The following is an 18,493-nucleotide window of genomic DNA, read 5'->3' on the forward strand; positions in this document are numbered from 1 at the left end:
AGCTGCAGTGTGTGGTACCTAAACTGTAGGGTCTTGTTCTCTCATTGTGATGGACAGGTAAAGCCACAGACAGAAGCCTGCATTGTACTGGGAGACTCTGGGGCCTCCCTGATCAGTGTTTGTAGAGCTATTGAATTAAAGAGCAGGAAGGTGTGGGTTTCCCTGTGTGAAACATAAGGCTAGCAGGAAACAGCATCCTTCCAGCCCTTGGTGACGGTTCTTGCTGCTGCATTCACAATTAAGACCTGGGAAATCTTCAACAGAAGGGAAAGGTAAACTCAGAGTGTAAGGAAGAATTTTAAGGAATGAGCTCACAGTATTTCTCAATTTAGACATTTTAAGGCCCTCCCAAAAAAAAAAAAAAAAAAAAAAAAAAAAAAAGCACAAGTCATTTAAATAGGCACAAAAGAGTGTTGAGTAATTCTGTGACATGAAAGCTTAAAGCAGTTTTCTTTTATATGCTTATAAAGACCCTTGGAGACTTTAGCACATTGCATAATTAAGATGTGTGGTAGTTTTTGTTTTAAGTAAGTGTTCTCTGGCTCTTGTTCCAATTAACACTAAGTCTTGCTGGTTGTGTGCAGCTATCTGAACGACTTGGACAGAATAGCACAACCCAATTACATCCCAACCCAGCAGGATGTCCTCAGGACCAGAGTGAAAACGACAGGGATCGTGGAAACCCACTTCACGTTCAAAGATCTTCATTTTAAGTGAGTGACTTCTAAAGGCATGGCTCATACCTTTCTTTGGTTATTAGCTGTACTGCCCGGAAACAAAACGCAGACTCATCAAACTTGACGTTATTTTCACAGTTACGGAACTTCTGTAATATATAGGTGTGTGTGTGATGGAGGCATTGCTGTCCATCTTTAGGTTAAATGGGGAGCCTTACTTTTAGAATATATGCTTACTTATAAAAATGTGTTTAGAGAAGGTGCCTTTGAATTTTTGTATGAGATGTCATCTATCAAAGTGACACTGGCAGTCTGGGGCTGGGCAGTGTTGACTTCAGGTGTGCCAATTGTGAGCATGCTGGGTGAGGAACCCTTAGGAATAGAAGGATTTGGGTGATGCTCCTGCCAAGTCCTCACTTGGAAAGAGCCCATATCAGGGGAGGGCAGGAACTCATCATGTAGACATTCAGAGAACTGCATTTCTTTTCGAATGAATAATACTTTTCAAAAAAGATGAATGAGAAAGACAAGGATTAACTTGGCAGGCAAGTCCGAGTTTATTTTGCTAAATCATCCAGCCCTAAAGCCTCCTTGAAGGTTCCTTCCATCCAGTTTACAGATCATGATTGGCTGCAGGACCGTTTCTTTGCTCCCATTCTTGCACTGGCTGAGGAGTGTCCTCAGTCAGATCTGCTGCGCGTGTGTTCACCGTCCTGCCCACCTTGCTCACATTCCGGTAATGGCGGTAGAATCCCAAAACAGGAGGCTGTGTATGTCGTGGAGAGACGTATTCCTAAGGAAAACAACTTGACCAGAGAATGTTTCAGGTTTTTTTTTGTTTGTTTCTTTTCCTGAGACAAAAGTGCATGTGTTTTTATAGAAATCCAAGACCATGGTGGGGATTTCATGGTATTAAAGACTATATATACTTATTTAAAATCATCACTGTTATCTCGTTCAGACTGTGTTTTCATGTTTTGAAGCTCTGTACAGGAAGTGCAGGAAATTGTTTTTCAAAAACAAAAAAAAAAAAAACAACAACAAAAAAAAACTATATCATATGATTCAGTTTCACTTGAAATGACACATCCCCTGAGTGTTCATTCTGTGTCCAGAAGAAAGGATCCTGATTTTTAAAGCCTTTAGACAGTTTGCCGGGTCCCTTTATCACACAAACCTGGCGGTAGATTACTCAGACTGTTAAATACCATGTTCCCTAGACCATGTAAATATCAGCTAATTAATAACCCCAAAGATAGAGTAAACAGGTTTGTATCATTTTTCTTGGTTCAGCGGTTGAGGGCTTTCTTCTGTTGTTTCTAGCCAGTGTGTGGGAGAGCACTGCCAGTGTAGTTTAGGGAGCACCGTGGCTGTACTGGTGCTTACAGTCCAGACAGGAGCAGTCTACCACTTCAAGACATCACAGATCCAGTGACTCTGGGTGTGCAGACTCCACTTGCAGTATAGAAGTTAGATTAAAAAAAAGAAATCGATGATATGTGTCTTCCCTTAAGAGAGTTGCATTGGGATCCACATCCCATGTTTTACTAAGATCTCGAGGTTTTGCTTTGTTTTGTTGTTTCGTCTGTTTGTTTGATTGTTTTTATCTTCTGTAAGAGATTAATCTACTCATGACACATATTCTTTTGCAGGCTACCTTTAGTGCCTTATTCATGGTTTGTAGAAATTTAAGCTCCATGTGCCATAAAATACATTCCCTTATCTTTTCTTCTTTGCCATCACCTCGGTATCTGAAACACTGAAGGACAAAAAGGGAAGAAAGTCAAAGCTCTCAGCAGCTGCTGACTTACCTTTAGAGTCACTTGTCTCCACTGGCAGGAAATGGACTGGCTCATGCCGTCACCAGAGTTACTTTATCTTTCTTGTAAAAATGCGTGGTTCCAAATATTCCAAAGGAAGCTTCACTATGAATCATGGGTCAGAGTACTGCAGCTCACTGTGAGCCTCTGGAGGGATGCGTGAAACAGAATTTCTAAAAGCCATTTAATTAAAGAGACTCATTGAGATTTGTTTACTTCCTAAAGAAGGCTCAGTTCTCCAAGCTAAGGGCATAGTTACATGTCTACAGCCCCATCTCAGCCTGCTTCCGTGTGTGTGTGTGTGTGTGTGTGTGTGTGTGTGTGTGTGTGTGTGTGTGTGTGTTTGTGTGTGTGTGTGTGTTTGTGTGTGTGTGTGTGTGTGTGTGTGTGTGTGCTTGAATGTATGCCCATGTGAGTATGTGTGTGTCTTAAGTGCAGCACACCATCTGATGTCATTGTCACTGACTTAGCGATGCCCATACTTCAGCTTTCCAAAGAACGTCAGTTCAATTCGAATTCCCCACCATCTCTTTCCCCTCCAAAAAGCAACTGTTTCACTGTAAATCTGACTTTCATTTGTCAGATGTCATTGCCCTCTTACCTGCTTACTGCAGAAAAACCTTCTCAAGTTCTCTCTGAACTCTGCCTGGTTCAACTCAGCTGTTCTGGCTCAAACTGCACTCCAAGCTGACTGGTTCAATCTGGCTTCTCTCAGCTTCTCACTGAATTACTGTGCCTGGCCTCATACTACCTCTGGCGCTTTGTTCTAATCTCCCTGCTCCTTCTCATTCTCTGGCTTCCAACGCCTCTGCTGACCTGCACTGAACTGGGTGACCTCACGAATGAACCCAACTCCACTGCACTGCACTCAATGAAACTGCTCCAAATTCAGCTCCACTCAGCTGACTCAACTTCCCACTGTACCTCCCCGCACTGCATGTAAATAGCTGGACAACCCCTATTTCCGACTCATTCTGTCAAATCTTCCTCTGATTTGTCACATTGCGCCACAATTAGACACTGTTTGGGATTAGACTGTGTTCTGAAGCCCTGTCTGTGTTTCAGCCAGACCATGCTGAAATCCAGGACATGTCTGCATTACAACCAGATCACAGAACCAGAAGGTCTTTGAACCCCTGCTGGAGCAGCCGTCTTACTGGATAAAAATGCCTCTGTATTCCCCTGATGTTTTTAATGAAAATATAGAATGCTTGTCTGCAGTACTAATTTTGTATAGTAGGTGTAGTTGTGAGTTCATTAGGATTCTCACTTGTATTCCTTTTTCTTGTTTCTCATAGTAGGTATAATTTTTCTTCTATGTCGCTTTGCCACGTAGCCCGCTTTTCCTATACTTGTAGGTTATCAGGTAGTTATGTGCCATGTCTGGTTAGAAACATTCATTTGTTGCTCCATTTGTCTTAAGACTGTGCAACGATATTTAATTATAAATTCTATTACTTGAAGACTTCAAATCTATTTGCCTAACTGCAAGACATCTTAGAGCATGTTTTCTTAAAACCTGTTTCACTGAGTTGTTTGCTTGTTGGTTTGATTGTTTTGCTTTTATTTTTTATTTATTTATTTTTTTGAGGCAGGGTCTCATGTAACCCTGGGCGCCACAGCTCACTGTGTAGACCAGGCTAGCCTCCTATAGATACACCTGCCTGAGCCTGAGTTCTGGGCTTAAAGGTGCATGCTAGCATATCCAGGGTTTTACTTAGTTTAAGTTTTGGTAAGGAAGTGGCTTACTACTAGCCAGGATAGTCTATGGAAAGATTGGAGCACACAGCAGTTAGAACTGAAGGGATTTGGACATAGATGTCCCCATTAGGTAGCTGTATAAACTCTGTTCAGTCCAGTTGATTAACTATTTGAATGTCGCCCTTGATCAGAAGTTGTGTGAAGATAGAACTCCATTGGTGTGACAGGTGAAAAGTGCAAGAATTAGTGTATTATTTGGTCTTAAGACAGTCTGACCATATGAACGTGTGTTAGATTTGGTTCAGTGGACTTTCTAACATTTACTATCAGAATACTCCTGCTAGAGTTTTTTTTTTTTTTTTTTTAAAGTTGTCCTTTAAACATCAAATATCTGCTTAAGTCAGCTGTTACCATGTTCTTCCCAGGAAGCATATTTTACTTCTCGTTTGAGATCCTTGAGTGAGATACCCTATCACAGAATGCGCCTAGTTTCAGTTTTAATTTGATGACTTAGAGATAGTCTAAAACTTAAGGTAAAGGCTCTTCTGGATTTGAGTTTGCTAAGTCACCATTGCTCATCTGTGTTTCTAGCTTTTGATTTTTCTCACCCCGAATGGGTGAGAGAAGGAATGTACTTAGTATGAATCTCCCGAGAATCCTTTACCTGTGTTGCTCAATAACTAGGCTTCAGGTTGTGATTTTTTTCACGTAATTTTTAATTGCTAAGTGAAATATATTTCACATTTCTGTATGAATGAATTAACAAATAGAAAATGAACTATGAAGGAATTCATTACAATTTAGGAATGTGTTTGTATGAATAGGCCTTTATGGTCGGGGTCTTTGTCTAGTGACAAAAGATTGAGCAGCTCTGGTTAGCAAATTCCAGTTCAAGATTTAATGCATCCTTTCTGTTATAAAATTAGCATAGGTTAAGAAAAGCTTCCACTTTTTTTCTGTAATATAAATGTTTAATAGGTTTTGGAACACAGTGTTATACGAATGAGCTTGGTATCCATATACAGTTAGCTAATTTTGCACTAGTCAGGCCAGGACACATTGGTACTAGAAGACTTCAAAGGTTAAGTTACTGTATTTCACAAAAACCAACATTCCCTTCAACTTCCAAAAATACCTAAGAAATTCAGGTTGTCTCTAGTTGATACAAATTTGCAACCTTTTCATATGAAGGAGAACCTATTATGTGGTGAATTTTTGTTGTTTAAATAGATACTCAGAATTTGAGAAACAATATTTTAAAGAATTTCAAGTCTTCTGAGTAAATAATTATGACATTTCTGAATACTCTCTGATTTATACGCCTTAATGGAACATGAAAATAGTAGTTACTTTTTAACTAGGAAAACTAGTTACTTTGGTTACTATCTTCACTTAGCTCTTTAAACAGTCTGGTCTCTACTGTTGCTGCTCATTAGCTTATAGGTAGCTTCTCAACAGACAGTTCCAGACCAGTGACTTCAGCATCTCTTGGTTGTTTTTGATTTAAACAACTTGAGAACCACTGGTCTCCATGTTCCAGTTTATGAACAATCCATGAAGGACCATCATTCATCTATAGTTCATAAGTTAAATATGGAGGACATTTCTTCTAAACTCAAAGTGCCCAACTATCACATTAGAATGAAATTTCTTTGGCTTCAACATTCTCCTAATCTAGAAGGAAACCCCAAATCTTAAACATAATAAAGTTAGTCTATTTCTATTTTTGTCTTTAATTTTATTTTTTGTATTTATTTTCTTTACATCCCAGTCACTGCCCCCCTCTTGACCACTCCCTCACACAATCCTCCTGTTTCCCCCCTCTCCTTCTCCTCCGAGTGTATGGGATATCTCCCTGAATATCCCCCTGCACTTTCATATTTCAAGTCTCTGAAAGCTTATGCACTTCCTCTCCCATTGAGGCCAGAAAAAGCAGCCAAGCAAGTAGAACCTATCCCGGGAACAGGCAGCAGCATTTGGGAAAGCCTATATTTCAGTTGTTTGGGACCCATATGAAGGCCAAGCTACACATCTGTTACATATGACTGGGGAGGTCAAAATTCAGCTTGTGTATGTTCTTTGGTTCGTGGTTTAGTCTCTTAGCCCCAAGGGTCTAGGTTAGTTGACCCTGTTGGCCTTCATGTGGAGTTCTTATCCATTTCAGGTCCCACAATAATTCCTCCTATTCTTCCATAGGAGTCTCCAAGCTCCACCCACTTTTGGCTGTGGGAGCATCTGTCTGAGTCAGCTGCTAGGTAGAGTCTCTCAGAGGACAACACACTCCTGTTTGCAAGCATAGCAGAGAGTCATTAATAGTACTAGGGATTGGTGTTTGCCCATTGGATGGATCTTAAGTTGCACTGGTTATTGGTTGGCTATTCCCTCAGTCTCTGCTCCATTCCCTGTCCCTGTATTTCTTGTAGACAGGATAAATTTAGGGTTGAAAGTTTTGTGGATGGCTTAGTGTCTCGATGGCTCCACTGGGACTCCTCTCTGGCTGTAGGAGGTGGCCTCTTCAGATTCCATATCACCAATTCGGTGAGTCCCAGCTAAAGTCACCCCATTGATTCTTGGGTATCTCTCTTATCCCAGGTATTATTTATGAAAGTGCTGAAAAGTATTTAGTAGGCATAGTTTACTCTTTTAGTAGGATATGTTTAGGAGGTTCTTTATGTATCACATGTTGGAGACATAAAAAAGAGGAGACAATAGTCTTTGCATTTTAATTCTTCAACTAGAAAGACAGATTTAGAGAGCAGATATTTAATTTTCAGATGGTAATTTGCTGTGACAAAAGATAGAACTTACGGCTAAAATGTATTCATTGCCCAAGAATGTTTTCCCTTCCTAGGGCTGCGGTAACAAATTGAAAATAGCTAGGTTCATGAACAAGTAGAAATCAACCATGTTCCTGTTCTAGAAGAAAGAGCTGAAATCAGTTGCAAGGCCACACTCCCTCTCAGAGCTCTGGGGAAGAAAACTCCTGACCTTTTCTCTAGTGTCTGATAACTGCTGGCAACTTACAGCATACCTTGGCTCACACCTGAGCCACCTCTTCTGCCATATGTTCTTCTTTCTTGTATGGGGCGAGAGACTCGGGACTCCATTTTGGCTTAGAATCCATTCCTCGGTTTACTTTTCTGCTGATGCGTTTCTATAAACAGATGAGTTTGTTACTTACAGACTATGATGGGAGACGATGAGCTCAGCCACCTCAGCCAGTTACAGCATCACCTTCTCTGCAGAGTTCATTTTCCATTTGCTCTGAGAACTCATTAAAAGTGTATCTCACCAACTTCCTGTTCATGTTCTGTTCTTCACACAGCAAGAGCATACTCTAAGACTGAAGAGACTGCAGGGTTTTTATTTTTGCTTAAATTTGAAATAGAATGAGCCTAGTTGTCTGCATCTCAAGGTAATCTGGTTGCTTTTTTTATGGGAAGTGCTTCAGTCTTACTCAGGATGTTACTCATTGTTCAGTTACTGAAGCTCCCTTCTTTGACTCTGCCTTCCGGGCTACTCCATCATTTCCAGAGAATAGAGAATGTGTGTTTGAAGACATGGCTGCCTAGGCTGGCAGACCTGAATCTACAGAGAAGGTTGTGAGGCTTAACTAAAAGCTATGCTAAGCGTATTTTCCCCTTTTGTCTAAGAAAATCTAGTTTTGGTCCAGCTCCTGGTAGATTCGAGGAGGCCTGTGGACACCATTCAGACACAAGTCTTCCTTACTTCAAATGAGCCTGCTGTAGGCATCGACTCCATCCCGAACAGAGGAGCACTGAGAAGTAGTTAAATAACTTAGCTGGCAAACCAGCACAGAGAAGGTAGCAAATGGGAAGGACTGGGCCGTTGGGACGAGTGGATGAGAGGTACCGGCTGGGTGATGGAGCTTTCTTAAAGCTCCTCTAAAACTGGTGATAAATTGTATTCCTAGGCAATGTAAGAAATGTTGATCTAATTAAATTGATTTTCCCTTTGCTCTTGTTTGACCTCTCAACCGCTGTGCTTTCTCTTCTCTTTCCAGCCTCTCCACTCTGATTTATGCTGTGGTCGGATCATTTCGTTATAGCATCCTTAAGTGAACAGCATCCAGCTCAACCATGCTGACAAAAGGAGCAGTCTTAGTGGACAAATTCAGATTTGCTTTGTAGGCCACTACTGCTCCTTGGGGAATTAAATAGGAATGGTTTTAATTAGTGCACCATCAAGATAAATGGGGCCTTTAAAAATGTGCCCGTTTACAGAGTGCTGCCATTACATAAGTGGTTATTTCTAGGCTGTATAATGTAGTCTATGCAAATTTCAACTTTTGCTAACTTTATAAACTCTTGCCAGGAACAAGAAGAAAAGGTCATTGGCATTATGTTGTTTGATTGTGTCAGAACCTTGTACACTAGCCTCCAATTCTCCATAATAGAACTTATATAAAAATTGAGAAATTTTATTCTAAATTTCAAGCCCATCCTTACCCCCTCATCCATTTCATTCTGTAATCGGCACAGACCTTTTGGCCCCTTTCTAAATTACTTTCTGCCAGAACCATTTTCTTACCTGGAATTGCTTTTCCTTTCCACGAGCAGTTTGCTTTCTGCTTTAACAGAACTCACTTCTTAGTTGGAATAGGGGAGCCCTGTTGTCTGGTTGTAATGCCTTGGACGGGGCGAGTTGAGTGTGCCCCTTTGATCTCTGGCTTCCTCCACTGCTTCGTGGGACTGTCAGTATTGTCAATAGTGTGGTCCTTTCATTCTTAGTTGCTTTGATGTTTCAAATGTTTTCATATGTTTGTTAATGGATGTCTGCGCTTTTAAAAACTTAACTTTTCATTTATTATCATCATTTGTGCGTGTGTGTGTGTATGTGTGTGTGTGTGTGTGTGAGTGTACAGGGAATCACAAATATACACATTCCACACAGTGTTTGTGGAGAGGATCCAGGCATTGAACTGAGGCTGCTAGGCATTATCTGGGCCTCCTCAGGAACCCATATGTGTTGTATGTTGAGAGTAGTTTTGATTTTGCTTCATAGTTTCTCTTATAATCAAATGTGTAATAAAATGGTTTATAAACATTTTCCCCTTTGAGAAAATGAATTGGTACATTATTTTCCTCCCACTATGTCCCTTTTCTCCTTTCTTCCCATCCCACAGTCCCCAAGTTATGTGGAACATTATTTTTTTCTGGCATTACAGAACTCTGAGCTTTTGAACATTTAGTGTGGTTTCAAGTCACAAATTTTCCTCTTACAGAATGTTTGACGTGGGAGGTCAGAGGTCAGAGCGGAAGAAGTGGATTCACTGCTTTGAAGGAGTGACTGCCATCATCTTCTGTGTGGCCCTGAGTGACTATGACCTGGTTCTTGCTGAAGATGAAGAAATGGCAAGTAGATGGAAGGGTGCAGTGTGAAAGGACAAGAGCACTGAAAAGTCCCTGCTCAGGACTCAATGTCTGAAAGTTCAGCTTCTCTGCTTCAGCCTCTCTGCTGCGCACGAAAGATACAGATGCTTACAAGGCACTGGGGCTGCTTCTCCACCCAGATACCTGGGGATTTCCAGCCTCTGCTCCAAGGCTCCTATTTCCCCACAAGTTACTCTGACAGACAGTATAAAGACAATCTTCTTTATATGCTATACTTCTCTATTTATAGAAAAAAAAACATTTTCCAATAACGTCCAATAAATGTACCATTGCTCTGGGGAAATATTTTTTAATTACTTTGAAAACTCTGGCACTTAGACTCGTATGAAAATGTCGGGCAGGTTCCGGGTTTTTCTAAATCAAGTCCGTAGAGTTGTCAGTCAGGTGGGAAAATGGAGCACAGGGTGCACATGTCTTTCTTTGCCTCACTGGAAAACATGTCAGTGTCCTCATTGAGCGCAAAGCCTAAAAGGGTAACAATGAGCTGAAGTCTCCTTCTCTGATAGCCACAGTGTTGACCTGCTTGGATTGCAGCTCTCTCTGTTTAATACATTACCCGTAAAGCCTTTACCTACCTCTAAGCAAAGCTTAGGTGACCTGTGCAACAGTGACATTTCCTCGAGGTGTTCCTATGTGCATGTCCCTTGACTTGACATCCTATAGTGGGAAGCTCTTGGGCATTAGGCGTAACACAGCAGGCACTGGGCCAGTGGTGGCTGAATGGTGTTGAAACAAGGAGCCCATTTAACATCTATATTGTGCTTGTCCAGAACTGATAAAAATGTATGCTTCTGGAATTATTATCTCCAGAACAGAGATCTCACTAGATAGAAGCCTCAACCACCGGATATGGCCTCCTATCATCTGAGAGATCTAATTAGAAGGCCAGGAGGAAGTAGGGAGGAATTCATTCGTTACAGCCTTACTAGAACAGGGTATCAGTACTCTCGACTATTATTGATACTGAGAAGTGGGGAGGTGGGGAAGGAAACATTAAGCATGCATCTTCCCAGTGTCTGAGTCAAACTGTGGTCTGGTTGATCATTGTCACAGGCCTGGTGGTGCAGTGTCTCCCACTGGCACCTAGAAAATTGTTGTTGCTAGGGGAGAGGGAAGGGATTCGTTTTTCATCAGGAGGTAATTGCTTTCACCCAGGGCCAGCCTCACTTCCACGACAGGGAATAAACCTTTGAGGCTTTTTCTGCATCAGTTTGAAATAAGCCAAAGTGACTCAGACAGAACAGGTTAAGGGAGAAAATTGGACTTGAGACACCAACCGGGACACCCTTCAGAGTGTTATGCGCTTCTCAGATGAAAGGACCTGGCAGTTGACACATTTGTTCTTTTTAAAACCGATCCTCAGAAACTTTACTCTTCATGAAGACGGCTGTATTTTCTGTTTCAGAATCGGATGCATGAGAGCATGAAGCTGTTCGATAGCATATGTAACAACAAGTGGTTTACAGATACGTCCATCATCCTTTTCCTAAACAAGAAGGACCTCTTTGAAGAAAAAATCAAAAAGAGTCCCCTCACGATATGCTATCCGGAATATGCAGGTAACCTAGCAAAGTGTGTGTTTCTCAGTGCAATTCCCCCAAAGGCAAGATTTTGGGGTGTTGCCTTGAATATATTGGCAAACGCATTCTTTCCCTGGAGGGTGGAATATATTTCAACCTGCATTTGAGCACAGGTAGTTCCTTAAGGTGTGGATGAGTTTTCTGAAAACTCCCTTGTTCACTTGGTGGAAAGGCTAATAGCTAATTTCTAGAGATGTCTCCATGTCTCTGTGAATTGAAGAACTGACCTGTACATGCGGTAACCAGATCACAGACTGGATAAACAAGGTAGATAACATCCGTCTCTGCTCCCTCTCGTCTCTCAAACACATGCATTGCTCATAAGCACATGACACACAATGGCCGTCCCCCTGCTTCTAAGATGGAACATGAGTCCTGCCGTAAGGAGACAAGGGAAGAAGAGCCAGGGAGGCGGCCACTGCCTCCACGGTGTCAGGGGAACCTGTAGGAAATCCAGGCCTTGACGAGACTCTCAGACAATGTGCCTCTGTGAGTAAAGGCTTAGCATTTACTTAGGTCTGTGAACTCCAATGAAAAAGCAGATACTTTATCTGTGTTCCAGTGCCTCATCTGTAAAATTAGGAGCTGGGCGAAAACCTTGGTTTTAATTTGTTTTAGTTCCTTGGAGCACATCCCAATTGAAAGCGAGTCTGGGGTTCACATCTGTCAGCCCCAGATTTGGAGGGATGAGTAGAAAAATTAATACCTCAAGGCCATCGTGGGCTATATAGCAAGTCCAAGACAGATGGGGTGTATGAGAACCTGTTTCCAGGACAGAAAGTGAATACCATGACCCGAGCTATCTGCCCACTCACACCCTTTCAGTTCTGATATACAAGCAAAGTAAGTTGGTTTACACACACACACACACACACACACACACACACACACACACACACACACATCCTGTCCCTTTAAAATATAAGCCTTCCACTGGTTTGTATGAACTCTAAATATGAAATCTAAATAGTTTTAACCTTATCTCAGTCTCTTTGAAAAGCAAAATATTCTCCAGAATTTCTCAAAATGTAAATAAAATGTGAGTCAATGCTGCACTAAGACCTGGTTTTTGGTGGGCATTGAGTGAGTGCTGTTCCTGAGCTGGTGCTGAGCAGCCCATTGGTATTGGTTCTTAGATAGCCCTGCTCAGATAGTTGAGAACAAGAGTTTAGTGTAGACGTAGGGTCCATCTGGACCCAGACATGCACCGGGGAAACTGCAAGCAGAAAGGACTTGTTCCTTGATAAACACAAGACTATTACATAATCATTTGATATCCTAAGTGCTAAGATTATAATTTCAAATCTGCACCACTTGCTCTAAGAAAATTAGTTTCTTGCTTCTTGCATTACCATGAGCTCTTTAAAAAAATTTATTGGTTCTTTTGTTTTTTTACATTTCAAATGTTATCTTCCCTCTTCCCGGTTTCATCTCTGAAAACCCTCTGTCTCACCTCTATTCCCAATGCCTCCACGAGGGTGCTCCCTCCCACCTACCCACTACCCCCTGCCCCCAACCACCCTAGCATTCTCCTATGCTGGGGGCATCAAGCCTCCAACTGAAGGAAAGACCATCTAGAGACTTTCCCACATTGGGATCTATCCTGTCTACAGACACTTGCTGGTGCCAAGAAATGCTTGCTGATAGGAGCCTGATATGGATGCCTTCTGAGAGGCTCAGCCAGAGCCCTACCAGTACAGATGGTGGATGCTTGCAGCTAACCATCAGATTGATCAGGGGGACCCCAATGGAGCAGTTAGGGGAAGGACTGAAGGAGCTGAAGGGGCTTGCAATCCTGTAGGAAAAATAACAACATTGGCATAAGCTCTTGGTTCTTTCGAGTATAACATTTTATGGATGAACCTGTGTAATCCTCACCTGCTTGGGTGTGCCCTGCCTCTGTCTGCCTTCGGATGTGCAAAGCACCTCTTCCGTCTTTATTGTAAGTTGCCGTTTCACCTGGGTCCTTATCCAGTCTTTCATGGTCATATTGGCTGTGTTCAATAGGTTTGTCAGTCCCAGGACATCTTTCTGTAGCCCCTTGCTCCTTGAACATGGGCTTTCTCACTGCAGCATCCTTCTCCTTTGACTGCCTCATAAAGTTCCCAGTTTTTAAGTTTCCTTACCTATCATATATTCATTCAGGAAAGTTCACATGGGAGATAATACCGACTCCCCCAGTGCCTACACACTGAAACACAGACACACACACACACAGACACACACACACACACACAAACACACACACACACACACACACACAGTCCTTGTTCAGACTGAAAAATCAGATCAAAGAATCTGTCCAGGAGTTTATTCATGTATTTGGTAGCCCCTAGGGTGCAGTAATTTAGCTACCCATAATGTGTTTTGCATTCGAGCTGTGTACTTCACCCAAACACCTTTATAATTAAATTAGGCATTACATTTTAATTGTTTTCTTAACCCAACAAGACACTGTTCATTGCATACAAATTTTAGAGCACCGCATGATTTGATATTTAAAAGTTATTATTACATAAAATGATGAAAGTAGAAACTTGCTCAGGGACTGTGGTTCTATTATGCTGTCCTGTACACTAAGCACAGCTTCTCTCTGGGCCTTGTCATGTGGCATTTGCCATGCATTGCATGGCATTTTTAAGCAGGGTGTGAAACCAGTGGATGGGGTTGGCAGGATAGAGTCATTACATTCTGTTTCAGGATGTGACGCGTAACACTGAAAAAGAATTGAGATCCAGCAAAATGTGAAACAAAACTGAAGTCATGTTTGTATTGTCTGCAGGAGTTTAGGTGGTACAGAACCTGTCTGGATGTGGTTAGTCAGTTAGGGCACATTCTGTAGAGTGCCATTTTGATTGGATGTGGAAAGATTGGACATCCTGGGTGGTGGTAGACAGCAGAGAAGCATGCTGCAGAACACAGTGGCACTTTGCATACTGAGTTGTCATGGGAAAAAACCGTTGTGGAAGAGAGCACTATAACACTTGTGCATCAGAGCAAAAGCAGAGAGCACAGAGAATCCTGGAAGGCACACTAGTAATTTGTGCTATTACAGAAGAGGTGTTTAACAGATTTTGTTCTGTTACATGCCTTATCATATTTTCTAACAACATCAAGTGCATACACACACACACACATACATATATATAGTTAGTTAGTTAGCTCTAGTGTGAGACACGTTTAACAAACCACAAACAATTCAATATAGAGCTGTGGGGTCCTGATGCAAATGATGCATCTATGAATTAGCTCCTATGACTAAGGGTCAGAGGATGATGTGGAAGAGGGGGCAGAACTGTAAGAGCCAGAAGATTAGAATTCAGTGTGAGACTGTGTCTCCTAATCATGTGGGAAGCTAAATACACAGAGTCTCACCAACATGACTGCCCAGGCATGAGCCAAAGAAGGACAACAGCAATAGACATGCCACAGTGGGTGAGGGAAAACCCAAGAGGCCTCAACCCTACACAAAGAACTACAGGCAAGTCAGGGATGTGAGAGCAGAAACTTCTCACAGAAGAGCATAGCAATTGGCTATCCAGTACCCTGGCCAGCCCAGAGAATACACACATCAACAACTGTAAACAGACTGAACAGGTTCGTATCTATGTACCTATACGTACATGTAACAGCAGTTAATGAAAAAGGCCAGGAATTTGAAAGAGAGAAAGAAGGGATCTATTGATAGGTGTTCAGAGGCAGGGAAGGGAATGAAAAACAAATGAAGTGATTCTGTTATAATCTCAAAAAATAGTTTATAAAAAGAAATGGGAGGGGAAATGAACACTCAAACAGTACAAAGTTGTTATGTACCTCCTGATTCCAGAAACTGAACTTTTCCAGCACCCCAGAATTTCTTACACCCCCTTGCATGCTCAACTAATTCTTCTCTTTCCCTTCTCCCCACAAAAGTCATTCGAGCGGCCTATTTTCCTTTGATTGTTGCTAAGCAACAGCTGGGTCACATATGATATGTACATGTTTATGTTTAGCTCCTTGGGTCCAGCAGAGGATTCAAAGTTCTTATTTCTGAACAGCAACTAGTGCTTCTCCCAGATTTCACATGTTAGTGATGGCGCATAAACTTTTATGACATTTCCCAACGTAGAAGGCCATACTCTCTCTGCTAGGATTCTTTGTGACCCTTTGACTGAAGCACAGTTCTCAAGCCTGCACCTAAGCACTGGGTATCTGGGTCAGAGTGCGCATGTACTTATCCTTAGGTTCTGCCAACCCATTTCTGAATTGCTCTTACTCAGAGCCAGTCTCTAGGTTCTCAAATAAACAGGAGGAACCCCCCCCCCCATTTTTCTTTTTGATAACTTTATGGCCCTTAGTCATATTCCAGATATGAACAAAAGATGATCATTAAAGGATAATTAATGAGTACATATGAAGGGGGAGAGGACAGCATTTGCAGGCATTATTGATTTGCCCTGTAGGTTAGCACAATAATAGTGAGCCAACCTTAGGTTTAGGTGGCTTGAATTCTCCAGCTCAGGGATGTAGAAGAGAGAGGGTGGTAAATAGGAAAAGAGTCTGACTCTTGGAGATTTAAACAGAAACAGAGCAAACAGACTGCCGTGCAATAGAGTCTTTAAGTTTAAAGTTGGCTCCTTAAGATTAGTTTATGGATTGTGTTTTTCATTTGGAAAGGAAAAGAACATTTTGCTCTAGAAGGGAGAAGTTGGTCATGGAGTTCCTCTCTTTTCTATGCAGAAAACTGACCTGAATTTTGAAGGGTCTTTTGCTTAACCCTAGACAAGTTTAAATTCGTGAAAACATCTTTCCTTTGTTCCACCTCAGGCTCAAACACCTATGAAGAGGCAGCTGCATATATTCAGTGTCAGTTTGAAGACCTCAATAAAAGGAAGGACACAAAGGAAATTTACACCCACTTCACATGCGCCACAGATACAAAGAATGTGCAGTTCGTGTTCGATGCTGTAACAGACGTCATTATAAAGAATAACCTAAAAGACTGTGGTCTCTTCTAAGGTCTGCAGTGGGTAGTAAAAAATGCATTTCCAAACCAGATGAGTACTTATATATGGATCTCTCTAGACTAGAGTCTCCCAGCAACACAGAATGTAGTGTACAGCAAATGCATCCTGGACCTGACCAGAGTTCTGACCAAAGTTGTTCTGTATTGTGTCTTTCTCTGAACGTAACAGAAGGACCTTTCTTGAAGGTGAAAGATGGTCCCGGATTGTGGGAGGGAGGTGTGATGTTGAAGCTGGGCTCTAGTGTGCTGATGATTTCTGTGTAAGTGTAAATATGCAAATGTAAGATGTATTTATAACTTTTGATTTCCCACATTATGTTTAGGTTATAAGAGTGGCGACTTATGATTCTAATGTGATGGCTTTGGAACAACATAAATATTAAGTACCTTGTTTGGAATGACAGATTGGTTCTCTGTTTGGCAGTTTTAATCAGCTTTATTTATGTTCATGTCCCTAAATCTTAGGTACCATAAATAATATTAGAAAATGTCACTGCCCTTACCCTGATTCTATGTTTACTTGTATTCATAAAATGTTATTTGTACAAACATTGCACAGACTATTTTAATAACATGGTTTGTCCTCTCAACTTTTTGTGTTTCATGAGGATGTACTTAGAGAGGTTGGGTGCACCTGCCTTTGAATCAATTATTAAAGCATTGAGTAAATTAGAATTTATTTACAGAGTGCATGGTGTTCTGATTCTACATTAGATTTGTTTTAAGAAACTATAAAGTTCCAGATTTTTGAGGACATAGGATCTTAGACTTAAAAACCCTTCTCCTTTAGATCCAGTACTTCATTTGAATTTGGTCTTAGTAACTGGATGGCATTTCTGCATTGCCTTGGAATGATGCCAAATTAATTTTATACAAAATAATCACTGTTTTATTTATAATGAAGTTTAGGTGAGTGATGAAAGCATTTTTGTGGGTAAAAACTTTTTAGTATTTATGTAAGTTTTGAGACATTGATTTATGTATTTTTTGACAAAGCCCTTCTATTTAAGCAAACATGATACTTCCTTGTCTGGGAGAATACCAGAAAATATAATATTGCTAATATTATACAAGCTTTTAATTCATATGAACTAGTTTCAAGTTCATCAATTTATGTCAAAAATGACTTATTTTGCATTGGGTATTTAAATTCCTTTCACTTGCTAGAATTTATATTCTTTTAAAGCTATAGTATGATTTCTGACACTAAGTGAACAGTTATACTTAGAAATTGAATAATAGTATTTAACAAGATCAGTGAGTGTATGTGGGCTTAAATAGGTGTGACCTAACAGCTACATACTGAACTTTGTTAGTGCCATTTTTAAACAATCATTTACAATGTGTACGTGCCCTTGTTTCAGCAAGCTAAATAGCTTTCCCCAGCTCCTTCCCCCTTTTAACTCATCCTACCACACTAAGTCTTTCCATTAGCTTTGCTGGTGCGTAGTTCCTCACTTGAGTTAGGTGTAGCCGGTTCCTTAGCATCTCCCCATTGAAGTTTGTGCATATGTTAGTGTATGGAGAACTGTAAACTACATTTACATCTGTTTACTTTGGTCCGATTTGTTTTCTTCTCTGTGGTGTAAAGAAATTCAAAAGTTATCAATATTCCTTCAGTGTCAGTGTATATTATTTTATGTGCCTTTCATGAAAGATTCATTTCCATTCATTTACTAATGGAAGACCTGTCAGATCCACATTGTGAAGCTGTGTATGACATTCAAGTGTATTCTGGATGAATTTGAATGCTGAAAAATAAGAGTTTAAAAGCCACAACGAAGCACACATTGGTGACCATCATTGGTGAATCCCTGAAATCTACTCTGTGTAACTGTGCTACTGATACACCCCCAATAAATTCAAATTTTTAAAATTTTACCAACCTGTTGACTGAACTCATTTTGCATTAGAATATCGGTGTAGTATGTAAAAGCTCTCTTGTTTATTTCCCATCCTCTCTCATTTTAGCTTTGCCTGTCTGAGAAGCTTGAGTTTGCTCTAAGTGTTCTTGTAGAGTTTGATGCCAGAATTTAAATTGCCTCCCTGTCAACCTCCTATGGAAATTCAGCCCCCAGCTCACTCTGCCCATAGAGAATTGAGGTCCTAGGGCGAAAAGATACGTATTAGAAGAGGCTTATGGTGGTCTACCTCTTCTTGCTTTCTTTCATGCTTGGTTGAGGCAGTTGAGTAGATTCGTTTGTACCCTTTTGCTTCCAGCATGATTGATGCCTTGCCACAGAGCTAAAACAGTGGAGCCATTGATCAGACTAGAAACTCCAAATCCATAAATTAA

General features: G+C 41.0%; 1 protein-coding gene across 1 annotated transcript in view; it reads left to right on the top strand.

Annotated features, from left to right (window-relative positions):
* Nucleotides 1-18,047, top strand: part of GNAI1 (G protein subunit alpha i1) — a 73,126-nt gene extending 55,079 nt beyond the window's left edge. Inside the window, exons 5-8 of the mRNA XM_080936222.1 lie at nucleotides 585-713; nucleotides 9,444-9,573; nucleotides 11,018-11,171; nucleotides 15,999-18,047. Coding sequence (XP_080792348.1) covers nucleotides 585-713; nucleotides 9,444-9,573; nucleotides 11,018-11,171; nucleotides 15,999-16,189 — 604 coding nt within the window. The 3' untranslated portion in view covers nucleotides 16,190-18,047. The remainder of the gene's footprint in view (nucleotides 1-584; nucleotides 714-9,443; nucleotides 9,574-11,017; nucleotides 11,172-15,998) is intronic.
* The last annotated feature ends 446 nt before the right edge of the window (nucleotides 18,048-18,493 follow it).

Source organism: Micromys minutus (assembly GCF_963924665.1).
Source record: "Micromys minutus genome assembly, chromosome: 23".
NCBI classification, from domain to species: domain Eukaryota; kingdom Metazoa; phylum Chordata; class Mammalia; order Rodentia; family Muridae; genus Micromys; species Micromys minutus.